Source organism: Halichoerus grypus, chromosome 1, assembly GCF_964656455.1.
Source record: "Halichoerus grypus chromosome 1, mHalGry1.hap1.1, whole genome shotgun sequence".
Lineage (NCBI taxonomy): Eukaryota > Metazoa > Chordata > Mammalia > Carnivora > Phocidae > Halichoerus > Halichoerus grypus.
The window spans coordinates 158,316,766-158,330,862 of NC_135712.1; the positions used below are offsets into that span (position 1 = coordinate 158,316,766).

The window sequence follows — 14,097 nt, forward strand, 5'->3', positions numbered from 1 at the left end:
CCTCTCCCACTCCCCCTGCTTGTGTTCCTGCTCTCGCTATCTCTCTCTCTGTCAAATAAATAAATAAAATCTTTTAAAAAATTAAAAAAAAAAAAAAAGAGAAATGAGCTATCAAGCCATGAAAAGATGTGGAAGAAATTTAAATGCATATCACTAAGTGAAAGAAGCCAATCTGAAAAGACTATATACTGTGTGAGCCCAACTATATGACATTATGGAAAAGGCAAAACTATGGAGACAGTAAAAGATTGGTGGCTGCCAGGGATTGGAGGGAGGAAGAGATGAGTAGGTGGAGCACAGGGAAGTTTTAGGGCAGTGACACTCTTCTATATGATACCACAATGGTGGAGGCATGTCATTATATATTAGTCATATAATGTACAACACCAAGAGTGAATCCTAATGAAAACCATGGACTTTGAGTGATACTGATGTGTCAGTGTAAGTTTGTCAATTATAACAAACCTACCACTCTGGCGTAGGATGTTGGTAGCGAAGGAGGTGTGAGTATATGGGGATGTAGGGTATATGGGAATTCTCTACGCTTTCCACTCAATTTTTCTGTGAACCTTAAACTGGTCTGAAAAATAAAGTGTATTTAATAATACTAATATTTATAAGAAGGTATCACATATCAGATTAAAAAGAAACTCTCCATTTTAAAGGTTTTGTTTTTAAGTACTCTCTACACCCAATGTGGGGCTAGAACTCACAATCCTGAGATCAAGAGTTGCATGCTCCATTGACTGACCTGGCCAGGTGCCCCAGAAGTTCTCCATTTTATTTTTATTTATTTATTTCTTTTAAAGATTTTATTTATTTTGCAGAGAGACACACAAGAGAGGGAACACAAGCAGGTGGAGTGGGAGAGGGAGAAGCAGGCTTCCCGCAGAGCAGGGAGCCTGATGTGGGGGCTCAATCCCAGAACCCTGGGATCATGACCTGAGCCGAAGGTAGATGCTTAATGACTGAGCCACCTAGGCGCCCCATGAAGTTCTCCATTTTAGAAAGAAGAATGTTTACAAGCTATTATGGGTTAAATTGTGTCTTCCCCCATTCATATGTTGATATCCTAACCCCTAGTGCCTCAGAATGTGACTTTATTTGCTATCTAGTTTGTGGTACTTTGTTATTGCAGCACTAACAAACAAATACACAAGCCATATTCTCTAATCATGACATAATAAAACTAGAAATATAAGAACAGAATTTTAGGAAAAAAACTTGGTGAGTTTTTTAGTCTTCTTACTTACTGGGTCAGAGAAGATATCAAAACCACAGTTGCATGTTATTTAAGAATAATAAAAATAGAGGAGGCAAGATGGCAGAGGAGTAGGGGACCCTGTTTCAACCAGTCCCCTGACTTTAGCTGGATATCTACCAAACCATTCTGAGCCCCCATGAAATCAGTCTGAGATATAAGAGTATATATCTGGATCTCTACAAGCAGAAAAGCACTGCTTTTTGCAAGGTAGGAAGTGCAGAGTCATGAATCTGTGGGGAGATATAGGGAGATAAACAGAAGGGGGAGGGAGGCTCCATAAACTGGCACCTGGAAAGTGATATAACACCAGAGCACAAAATCGGAACCCTTAGAAATCTGCTCTAGGGAGGGACATCCCTCTCTGAAAGTGGCTCTGGAAATGAAAAGGCAGAACACAAATAATCCAGTCAAGAAATGGGCAGAATTCATGAACAGACAGACACTTCTCCAAAGAAGACATACAATGGCTAACAGACACATGAAAAAATGTTCATCTTCACTAGCCATCAGGGAAATACAAATCAAAACCACAATGAGATACCACCTTACACCAGTTAAAATGGCTAAAATTAAGAAGGCAGGAAACAACAAATGTTGGTGAGGATGTGGAGAAAGGGGAACCCTCTTACACTGTTGGTGGGAATGCAAGCTGGTACGGCCACTCTGGAAAACAATATGGAGGTTCCTCAAGACATTAAAATTAGAGGTACCCTATGACCCAGCAATTGCACTACTGGGTATTTACCCCAAAGATACAGAAGTAGTGAAAAGAAGGGGCATATGCACCCCAATGTTCACAGCAGCAATGTCCCAAAAGCCAACCTGTGGAAGGAGCCAAGATGTCCTTCAACAGATGAATGGATAAAGAATATGTGGCTCATATATACAATGGAATGTTACTCAGCCATCAGAAAGGATGAATACCCACCATTTGCATCAACATGGTTGGAACTGGAGGGGATTATGCTAAGTGACAGAAGTTAAGCAGAGAAAGACAATTATCATACGGTGAAAACTCATATGTGGAACATAAGGAATAGCATGGAGGACCATAGGGGGAGGGAGGAAAACTGAATGGGAAGAAATCAGAGAGGGAGACGAACCATGAGAGACTCTGGACTCTGGGAAACAAACTGGGGGTTACAGAAGGGATGAAGTGGGGGGATGGAGTAGCCGGGTGATGGGTATTAAGGAGGGCATGTGATGTGATGAGCACTGGGTGTTATGCAACTAATGAATCACTGAACTTAATAAAAAAAATTTTTTTAAATAAAATAAAAATGTCAGCTTAAAAAAATGAATAATAAAAATATGAACACAATAAACTCAAAAGGTATGAGGTTGGAGTCACTTCTGAAGGCTAACATGAGGAGCCTTGTTGATAATTCCCAGGGAAATAAGTATAATTGGTGAAAATCATTAAAAGAAAACATTTAAAGTCTATGGAAATTTTCCTAAATTTCCATATAGCAAGCGAAGAAACATTTATTCAAGTAAATCTAGTAACTCTCAGGCAGAACAATGAGAGTCTGTGGTACTTGAGCCATGAACAATTCTCTCCCTCCACATCTCCCCTCTCCCTCTAATTAATGGAAACTCCACCCCAGGTGGGGGTGGTCAGGAAGGTATGGTTCCTCTCCTCAAGCTCCCAGTCTAGGGATATGACATCTTTTTCATCTCCTCCAACTCTGAGTTTTAGAGGCTAAATTCCTGGTGAGTATGGCTTCCACCCAGTCCCCATTCAGAAAGTGAAGGCTCTAACCTGGGTGTGGCAGGTTGAGACTACTGGGACCTAATCCACCTAGCCCCAGCTTCCTCACAGGGCCCAACACCTGATGCAATGGTTCTGTGATTTTGGGCAGGGGGAGAAGCTTTCTATAAGAACGGAGATATTGACTTTATTTGAAACTGTGGGAAAGTTCAATTCTAAGGGCATTCTGAAAAACAATGGAGATTTTGGGGGTGAGCAATTAAGGGAAGGCTGACAGCTCTATGACAGCAATGAGGTAAACTGCAGGTCACTTAGTTTACCAGAGAGAACTAGGGAAGAGCTCTCTGGGTAAGAACAAACCTCAAAGGATGTCCTCAAAAATTACCCCTGCAAAGGGGCCCAAATTTAATTGGATCAGATTGTAGAGCAATTTATGACCCAGGGCATTGTTGAAAACAATAGAGCAAGCAGATTGTAGTTAGTGGAACTGAACTGTTGAGTGTGATACCAAAGGAGGCAGATAGCTTAACAGGGAAACCAGAGAAAAAGAGAGTCAAAGAGAGCCCCACTAAAACTGCTGTCATCTTGTGCTCAAGGCTGTGCTCCCTGAGGAGTGACATCACTGGCTATACACCACAGGGAAAACAGACTTCACTTTATAGCCTAGCCAAGTCAATAAAGACATAAACAAGCAAATAATGAAAACAAGCTTTGGAAAGGGAAGACGAAGATCAGTATCCAGAGTTGGTACAATATATTGCCTAACTTATCTAGCTTTTAACAAAGAAAGCTATGATGCATGCAAAGAAATAGAAAAGTGTAACCCATCACAAGAAAAAAAAAGAAGCAGGCAATATAAGCTGAGAGGGCCCAGATGTTATACTTAACAGACTTCTAAGCAGCCATTATGAATATGTTCAACGAACTAAAGGAAACCATGCATAAAGGAAGCTATGAAGACAATGTCTCATCAAGTAGACAATAAGCAATAAAAAAAAAAAACAGGTAGGAATTCTGGAACTAAAAAGTACAGTAACTGAAATAAGAAATTGAGTGGCTCAATAGTAGGTTTGAACTGGCAGAAGAAAGAATCCATGAACTTGAGGATAGTTAGAGATTATGCAATCTAAAGAACAGAGAGAGAAAAAAAATTTAATGAAAAGGGCCTCAGAGGAGAGTAGGTTACCATTAAACATACTAACATATGTATAATGGGAGTACCAGAAGGAGAGGAGAAAAAGAAAGGAACAGAGAAAAATGTTAGCATAAATAATGGCTGAATACTTCCCAAATTTGATGAAAAACATTAGTCTAAAAATCCATGAAATTCAATGAATTCCATGTAAAATAACCATAAGGAGATCCACTCCCAAAGGCATCTTAGTAAAAATGGTGAAAAACAAATACAAAAGAAAATTTTGGAAGCAGTAAGAGAAAAATGACTCATTGTATATGAAGGAACCCCAATAAGATTAATAGCTGACCTCTCAGGAACAATAGAGGCAGAAGGGAGTGAGATGATACATTTGAAATGCTGAAAGAACAAAACTGTCAACCAAGAATCTTATATTCAGCAGTTATCTTTCAAAAAATAAAGACATTTCCAGATAAACAAAAACTTAGATAATTTGTTGCTAGCAGACCCACCTTAAGAGAAATATACTGAAGGAAGTTCTTCAAGCTGAAAGCAAATGACATAGGCAATAATTTGAATCCACCAGAGAGCACCAGTAAAGGTAATTATATAATTACAAAAGAAAGCTTAAATGAATATTTCCTTTCCTTTCTTAACTGATTTAAAAAGCAATTATATAAAATAATATGTATATAATTGTATTGTTGGATTTATAACAAATACAAATGAAATATATTTGACAATAATAGCAGAAAGGAGGTAGGAAGGAAATGGAGTAAGAAAGTGATAACAGAGTAATTCAACAACAGAAACAAATGAAGAGAACCAGAAATGTAAATAAGGTTAGTATAGCAAACTCTGTAATTACATATTTGTTCTCCTTTCTTTTTAACTTCTTCCACAGACATAAAATTATATAAAGTTATAGCAATGTACTATTGGGTTTGTAACATAGTGAAGAGTACACAGAAATATGTGATAAATATGTGAAAGGGAGTAGGGATAACAGAGCCAGGTAGGAATAGCATTTGTATATTTCACTGGAATTAAGTTAGCATAAATCTGAAGTATTTTCTGATGAGTTAAGAAGCATATGGTAGAGATGAACCATGAGAGACTATGGACCTGAGAAACAAACAGGGTTCTAGAGGGGAGGGGGGAGGGGGGATTGGTTAGCCTGGTGATGGGTATTAAGGAGGGCACATACTGCATGGAGCACTGGGTGTTATACGAAAACAATGGATCATGGATCACTACATCAAAAGCTAATGATGTATTGTATGGTGACTAACATAATATAATAAAATTAAAAACTGAAAAAAAAATTAAAAAAAATTAAAAAAACGAAGCATATGGTAAATCCTAGAGTAACCACTGGGAAAATAACTAAAAACTATATAGTGAAAAAAATCATTAAAAGAATTAAAATGTTACACTAGAAAATATTCACTCAATGTAAAGAAAACCATAAAAGAGAAATAGAAACAAAAGACAGGAGACACAGAAAGCAAAAAGTAAAATTGCAGACATAAATCCAACTCTATCAATAATAACAGTAAATGTGAATGGATTAAACAATCCAGTCAGAAAGGCAGAGACTGTCACACTGGATCAAAACAAGATCCAAGTACCTGCTGTCCAAGGAGACATCAGATATAAGTAGGTTGCAAGTAAAAGGATGAAAAAATATATATCATGCAAACAAAGACCATATGAAATCTATGGTAATATCAGATGAAGTAGACTATAAGACAAAAACTATTATGAAAAATAAAAAGGGGCATTTATAATAATGAAAATGTCAATCTCAAGGTATGAGGTGTAACCAAAGCTCTCTTTGAATGGTTTCCTTATTTAAATGACAAAAAACAAAAATAAATGAATTAAACTTTCAACTCAAAAAGTTACAAAAACAAAACAAAACAAAACAAAACCACAGAGGAGAACACAGAAGGAAATAATGATGAAAGCAGAGAAAAAAAACAGAATAGCAATGGAATGGGTAAAGAAATTTGAGAGCTGTTTTTGTTTCTGTTTTTGAGGAGAGTATGGGGACAAACAAGCACTTCTCACAAATTGATCAATTTTAAAAGAGAAAGAAAAAGTGAAAAGTATAAGGGGGATAAAGAATCAAAAAAGAATTACTTATAAGAAATTATGAATACAACTCTATGTCAATATATTTTAAATGTGTGCAAGAAGAGACAACTTTTCCAATAAACTAGACTACTAACCACAGAAGAAACGAAAAAAGCAATTCATGTAATAGCTCCCCAGATGCTCTAAGCCTAGATAAATTCTCTCCAACTTCCAAGGACAGATAATTCCCAACTTATGTAATTTATTCCAGAGCACATATCTACATACAAAAAAAATGGAAAAGCATTTTGGGGAAAATGGGGAAGCATCTGAAAGCGAGAACACTTCCAGGTGTGTGTCTCTCCCACCATGGGAGAGGGCCATCTCCCTACCAGGCTGGCCACCCCCACTGGATCACTCTGCCCCCAGTTGCTCTGTCCCACTAGAGCACATCATGTAGCAAGCCCTGTTCTGACCAAGTGCATCTCCGGCTGCCTGGAGCCCTGGCGCCCCCAGATGCCCATGTCCCCATCCCTTACCAGATCCTGGGAGGATATTGACCACACCCTTGGGAATGCCAGCCTTCAAGGTCAACTCTGCAAACTTCAAGGCTGTGAGTGGGGTCACCTGAGGAGGCAGGAAAGAAGACTGGGTCAGGAGGGATTGGGAAGTGGGGTTCTTCCTCCTCTCCCAGCAGCCTAGGTAGCAAGCAGGGAGGAGCAGTCATGGCAGGAAGACCCTCCAGAGGAAGCCCCATCATAGCGGGTATTGCCAACCCAGCCAGCTTCCCCCACAGCTCCAGTGGAAAGCTGGGAGGAAGGCCTGCTACCTCATGTACCTTCTAGTGCCTTCTCCTGGCAGGCTCCAGCCGTGTGGCCCGGCCTGGCCCCTTCCTGAATGTTCATACCTCCTTCACTCAGGGAGTGTGGAGTCCCAGGACTGCCTGGAAGCCCCTTGTGCCACGCAGTGGTCTGTGCAAGATTCTGGTTACCGCCTCACTGCTGGAGGCCATTCCTCTCCTCTTGACCTGCCAGCAGCCATTCCTCTTCGGACCCAGGTAATTTTCCTTGTAAAGGTTGGATTGTGCCCCACCCACCACCAGCCCTCAGAGCCACCACATCTGTGGGGTGCTGGCCCTGGGAGGGCACAGGCCTGTCAGGCGCTCTTCCAGAGACAATCGCCTGGATCTGTGCGCAGCACCCCCATGCTAACGGGGGAGGTTATGGGTCATCTGAGGGTTGTTGTGATGCTCAATAAGCAAATATATGCAAATTTTTAGTTTAATTTGTTATGTATTAAAATGCTTTAGGAGTGCCTGACTCAGAATGAATACTGTAAATGTCAACTATTGTTGTGGTTGGTTTTTATATTATAATACTTTGGGAGCCAAATTGCCCCAAAGCAGCCAGGGGCGCAAGAGACCTCCTGGGCACACTGTCCAGAGCCACGTGATGGAGCATCTTGCCTTCAGTTCCTAACACCCCTGGGGGTAGGCAGGGGAGGGGCTGCTACTGCCACTATACAGAGCAAGAAGCTGAGGCTCATGCAGGGGGTGTCCTCATCTGGGGGACCCTGCTCAGGCCCTTCCAGCCTGAGTGACCCCGACATCCTACCTCTGTAGCTTCTCTATGAGGGACTGGGCTTCAGTCTCAGAGCATGAGGCCTGGACAAGGGTTACCAAACAGGGTTTCTGCTCCCCCAAGCCCAGAGTGCTGGCATCTGTGGAGAAATCTCTGACTGCTCACCAAGCAGCTGCAAGTACACGGTCAGCTAACGTGACTCAGCCACCCTATCGCTGAAAGAACAGACCCTGCCTACAGCCCTCACCGGCCCCTGCTGCATGCTGCCCCCGCCATTGTGAACAGGGCCCACAGAAGGCCAGCCCTCATCAGCAGTACCCCTCCTCCCTTGAGGAGAAACCAGTCCTGGGTGGGTAAAGGGGCCAACAGGCTACCTGTCTCCTTTATAGGGTGCTTACTGATACCCTTTACAGCTCACAGGCCCTGCCCGGAACACACCCACACCCACCTGGGCAGGCTTGATCACCACTGTGTTCCCAGCAGCCAGGCAGGCAGCCGTCTTCCAGGAGAGCATCATCAGGGGGTAATTCCAAGGGATGACAATGCCACAGACCCTGCCATACAAAAGAAGGGGAACTCCGTCTCTCCAAACAGCCTGGGGCCAGAGTGCACCTGCCAACGGTGTCCTCGTTCCCAAGCCTGACACCCACTCGGCTCCACTCCACTCCACCCCACTCCACTCCACAACACTCCACTCTGTTCTACTCTGCTCACTCCACTCCACTCCACCCCACTCCACTCCACAACACTCCACTCTGTTCCACTCTGCTCACTCCACTCCACCCCACTCCACTCCGGGCTTCCTGATATGGAGCCAAAAGTCCCCTGAGAGATAGCTCATGCCTGCCTTTCCGAAAGTCCCTGATGGGGCAGTATGTTCAATCTGGCAGTAGCCCCTCTTCCCAGCAGGGCATGATGGCCGGGAAGTTTCTGAGGGGAGCTCTGAGACCTGCCTAGGGACAGTTGAGTAAGGCATGACACCAGGCAGTGGGGAGGTGACAGCAGGCAGGGCCTGGGAGAAGGCCAAGGATCACACGGGCAGTCTGAGAGCATATGGGAGAGGGTTGGGATCACACGGTGGGATAGGAAGTGGGTGAGGGTCTTCCTGGGCATGAGGCCAGGGGTCAGTCCCATGGAGAGAAGGAAGCAGTCAGCCTGGGAGGCCTGATAGGCTTGCCTACTTTGCATTAAGAGATGGTACCCAGTGTCAGTGTGCCCCTCGGCCCCAGAGAAAGCCTGTGCTGAGCAGTGTATCCCTCTAGGGGAGACCCCCCCCACAGTCCTGAGGGGCCTAATGATGACACATGTGGTCCTAGTAGGCATGTGGCCCTGCTTTCCCCTGACTCCTGTAAAATGCAGTGCACTATCTTCGTCAGTGTCAGACAATTAATGAGCCTGTCCACAAACTTTGCACGGGCTACGTGACTTGTTTTCTTCATCATCATCATTTTCATGATCATCATCACCATGGGAACGTTTCCCAAAAAGATGACTTCTTAGCTAAACCCAGGCAGGGGGAAGAGTGTGGACAAAGGCTGAGGGCAGGACAAACTGGGGGTGGCTGGCACATCATTCTGGGAGCAATGGGGTGCACTGAGGGGTTAGGAAAGCCGCTCCCACCCCCAGTACACTCAGCAGGGTGAGACGGCTGAGGGAGCACAGCGAGTGTTTCCAGGGAAGGGGGTGAGGTCATCAGGGTTGTAAGGGCTCCAAGAAAAAAAGACATCAGGGAAGTCCCACTGTCATGGCTTATCTGTACTCCCCAAAATTCACGTGTTGAAATCCTAACTCCAGAACATCCTTATTTGGAATTAGGGTCATTCCAGATTAATTAGTTAAGATGAGGCCTTACTGGAATAGGGTGGGTGCCTAACCCAAAACGACTGATGCCTTTATAAAAACAGGGCCATGTGAAGAGATAGACACACAGAAGGAGGACACCATGTGAACATGAGGGCAGAGATCGAGAAACACCAATGATTGCCGGTAAACCCCCAGAAGCTAGGGGAGAGGCCTGGAGCAGATTCTCCCTCACACCCTCAGAAGAAACCAACCCTCTGACACCTGAATCTGGAACTTCCAGCCCCAGAATGCCGAGACAGTAAATGTGTGCTGTTTGAGCCTCCTGTTTCGGTACTTTGTTATGACGGCCCTAGCAGACTCATACACCTGCCGATATAGGGAAAACCTCCCCGCTCCCCCAACTCACTGGGAGGCTCAGCACCAGTGTCCTCCTCAGTCTGACAGGACGGACTCCCCGAGAGGCGTCTGGATGATCAGTGACCCTACAGACTCATGTGATTGGCAGCCAGTGTTCATCTGGGCCCTGGTCCCCCTGCCCAGCCCCTCTCATAGCCTGTGCCAGACGAAGGGGCTCCCAGCACTCTGGCCCTGCAGGACTCTCACTCCACACTCTGACGCCTTGGCTGGGTAGTTCTTTGTTGTGGGGGGCTGTCCTGGAGCACTCCCTCCATCTCGTGTCCTCTGGGGGAAAGGCTGGGTGGGCACCGCTGCCCTGAGTCCGCGCCATCTCCCCCCAGCCTTGCCCCTCTCTGTGGGCTACAGGAGAGGGTTTACTGTGTCCACAGCCCACTCTCCCGACAGGAGCCTCCCTTACCAGCAGGCCCGTCCTTCAGGACCTGGCGTGTTCATTCATCTGTGCTCATTTCTGTTGATCCAAATGACACTGGAACCCATTCTCCTTCTGAAACACTCCCACGTTCTCCAGGAAACGGAGTGCCTCTGACCACCATCCATGGGGATGCGAGGTCCCTGCTGGTGGGTCACGGTGTCCCCACACCGTAAGGGGCACAGAGTAGGTGGGAATGCTTGCTGGGTGCTGACCACAGTGGGCCTCTGACCCATTTTAGATGATTTTAGCAGACATTCCTCAGTGTGCTTTCCTCATGCAAGTTTCTCTTGGAGCTGTTCCCTGGGGTCCCCCTAGCTCTGCCCCACCCCTTCACACAGCTGCACTCCATGCCCTGGTAAGGATGCTGCAGAGCTCAGCAGGGGCTGTGCTGGGTTCTGCGGTCAGGGCGCCAGCACAGCTGCTGTGAGCACTCTCGGCCTGGTCTCCTGGTGCACCCGTGTCAGTGAGCTGCCATAGCTGTGCCTTGTGGTAGGGGTGCATTTGGGGACTGAACAGTCACTGCCAAGCTGCCTTTCACAAGGGGGGGACCCCCTCCGCTGCCCCCAGGCAGTGTGAGGGGGCTTCTCTCTCCCTAGGCCATTGGGCCATCTGATGGTGAGGCGAGGCCCCTCACTGCTGGGTGTAAATCATTTCCCCAACCCCTAGTCTGTTCTGTGTGGAGCGGACACTTGTCTTTCTCCTGTGGAGCACTGGTTCCTATCCTTTGCCTATTTATTATTTTTTTCCTGTTCCTTCGTGCTGTGTAGTTCTGTTTTTATGCACACATTCATCATTATACTCTTCTCAGATAAAATTTTTCAGGTGCACCCTCTACGAGCCTGACTGCTACAGGGTTATTGAGGGGATTAAGTAAAATCATACTTGTAAAGTCATTAAAACTGCCTGGCGCAGAGCAGGTACTTTGGAAGCCAAAGCTGTTTTATTTGCTAGAATGCAGTCCCCTGAGGACACGCATTCTCATCAGTTCTGATCATTGCTGTATCTCCAGCACCTGAAGTGTCTGGCCTGTAGTAATTGGTGAACAGATAGACATTGGATAGATACGCAGAAAGGGGATGAGCGCCCATACAACATACAGCATTGAAAAGCACCCAGTGTGTGGCGAATCTTCGCCCTGTGCTATGACTCACCCGATAGGCTCCTTCCTGGTCAAGGTCAGATTGCGGTTCGGTCTGGCATGGTTGATAGGGATGGTGGAGCCCTGGAAGAAGCACGGGGGGGGGGGTCACTTGGGAGGGGGCTCCATTGTTTCCTCACCCATTCCCCCTGGGCAGCCAGACTGTGCCTGGAGCTCAGAATTAAACAGAGTCTTGTCTGTGTCCTGTGCCCCCATGAATCAGACAGGTAAGAGACCCAAACCTTCCAGATTATGTATGACGGGGGCATCTGAAGACTCCAGATAGAGGTGGACTGGGCAGCCAACAGGCGCAAGGTGCCTGCTGCACTGGGCCTGGCACAGCCCTCAGGTGGGAAGTTGGTCCTGGTACAGGTAAGACCTCTGGCTTTGACACTGAGGCAGGGAAGCAGGGAGTTGGGGGCCACGTTGCCTCTGGAGGCCGTGCTAGCCCAGGAGGCCCCGGGGGGGGGGGCAGCTCCAGCCAGCAGAGACACAGCAGCAGGAGGAGCAGAAGGTGGGCCTTCCATCACACCTGCACCCCTCAGCCCCATGGAGAGGACAGACGGCGTGAAGCCGACGGCGTGAAGCCCAGATCTGGCAGAGACCCCACAAAACCCTCGCTGGTGGGTGTCCCATCACTGCCTATGGTGGGCAAATCTCTGAAAATGGCTCCCATGGTCACACTCTGATCCCTGGGATCTGGGAGATGGTGAGCTACTCCTTCTGCAAAGATGTGGAATGGCACAGTTGACCTTAGGAAGGGGAGATGATGCAGGTGTCCCCAGAACCACCTAAGGAGCCCCCACAAAGGCAAAGTTTTCTTCAGCTCATGGCAGAGGAATGCCAAGCCTGAGAATGGCAAGGGGATGGAGGGCTGGGGCAAGGGCCAGAGCAAGGCCTGCAGTAGCTGAGAGCAGCCTTGGCCAGCAGCCAGCAAGGACCTGGGCTTCAGTCCTGCATCTCTGCCAATACCTGAATGGGCCTGCAGGCAGGGTCTCCCCAAAGCCTCCAGCTAAAGCCCAGCCTGGGCACACCTTGACACTGTCCTTGTGAAACCCTGGCATGGAACCCAGCCCAGCCTGCCTGGACTTCCCATCTGCAGAAATGTGAGCTGATAAATGGGGTTGTTTTAAGCCAGTAAGCTGTGCTCGTTTGTTATGCAGCATGCAGCCTAACGCACTGCCCTCAGAGTTTCCTGCTGGGCCCAGCCTGTTTATGTGAACTCACTTGGTGCGCAGGAGCCTCAGCCTCACCTGAATTTTGTCACACCAGCCAGCGAAGTAGCGGAAGGTCTGGATGGACATGCCCACATGGGTCTTCAGAGCCAATGTGTAGACAGCACCTGCATCTAGAGCCTCAATGGTGGCCAGTTCTTCCTGATGCTGCTCCATGAGGTCTGCCAGCCTGGCCAGGGGGTGGGTGGGGACAGGAGGCAGATGGGTTCAGGCCTGGAACAGCCTTGCCTGCTCTTTCAAGGCCCTTCTTCAATGAGTCAGGGGCCCGGCCCTGCACTCCCAGCTCTGCCACACTCCGATGTGCTCACCTCAGTTTCCCCATCTGTGAGATGGGACAGTAAGGTTTCCTTTGCTGGGTGAGTGTGAGAAATGGTGCCCTTCTGTCCCTCTCTCCTCTCCTCTCTTTTCCTTTCTTCCTTTCTCAAATATTGATGGATTAACTACTTTATAATAATGCTTACAAATAATCCTGCAAAAACAGTCCCTCTGCCTCTGTAATAAGAAGGTCACCATTCCAAAAGGCCACCCTCTCCGTCTTGGACAGCCTTAACCAGGGGAAATCATGTCTGGCTTCAAGCACCAGCCGATCCAGTGGAGTGCGCCCTCACAGATGACATCTGTGGGGAGTTGGGGGGGGATGATGGGAGAGATTCAAGGGAAGGTGCATCTACACAGCCCTCCTTAAGTGTGAGCACTCTGACAGCCAGCTGCCCTCCCATGCTTCTGGTGGGTATGCTGCTATGGGCAGCCTGGGAATTAGGACTCTGCCCCCTTCCCTGATGTCAGGGAGCTCAGGGAACAGGGTACCCAGGGTGCAGGGTGGGCAGGGGAAGGTGGAGACCACAGATCTAGAGCAGCTCTCGATCTTGTACATGGGGGAGCTCTGGCCCAGTGTTGAGTCTGGGGCCAAAGCCTGCTGAGCTGCTCCTCTCTGCACACAGCCATGGCATGTCTTAAACTCCCAATTACACACTCACACTCTCTGGGAAGCCAACCCTCATCCCACACCAATCATATCTCCCTGCAGTGTCCTCCTAGCACCCTCCCTCTTTCTTCAAACCTTGCCTGACTATTATAGATACCCTCTTAGACAAGTATTCTAGTACTATGTGCCTCTCTCTGAGGGCTGGGACAGTATTTGGTCTCCTGCTCCTTCCTGGACCTCCTATACCCACCGGCCACACAGTCAGCATGCACCACAAGGCTGGTGAGTGAAAGTGGACCAAACAGACACAAGCAATTTAGTGGCAGAGCCACACTGTTACCTCAGAGACGGTGATATACCCAGGTAATTCTCTAGTTAAGAATAACAAAGGTGTAAGT

General features: G+C 47.0%; 1 protein-coding gene across 1 annotated transcript in view; it reads right to left on the reverse strand.

The window, feature by feature from the left end:
* ALDH1L1 (aldehyde dehydrogenase 1 family member L1) overlaps positions 1-14,097 on the reverse strand; it is a 110,953-nt gene that overhangs the window by 15,160 nt on the left and 81,696 nt on the right. The window contains exons 14-17 of the mRNA XM_078074160.1: positions 12,793-12,943; positions 11,553-11,623; positions 8,218-8,323; positions 6,729-6,816 (exon numbers count right to left, since the gene is read on the reverse strand). Of these exons, the coding sequence (XP_077930286.1) occupies positions 6,729-6,816; positions 8,218-8,323; positions 11,553-11,623; positions 12,793-12,943 (416 nt within the window). The remainder of the gene's footprint in view (positions 1-6,728; positions 6,817-8,217; positions 8,324-11,552; positions 11,624-12,792; positions 12,944-14,097) is intronic.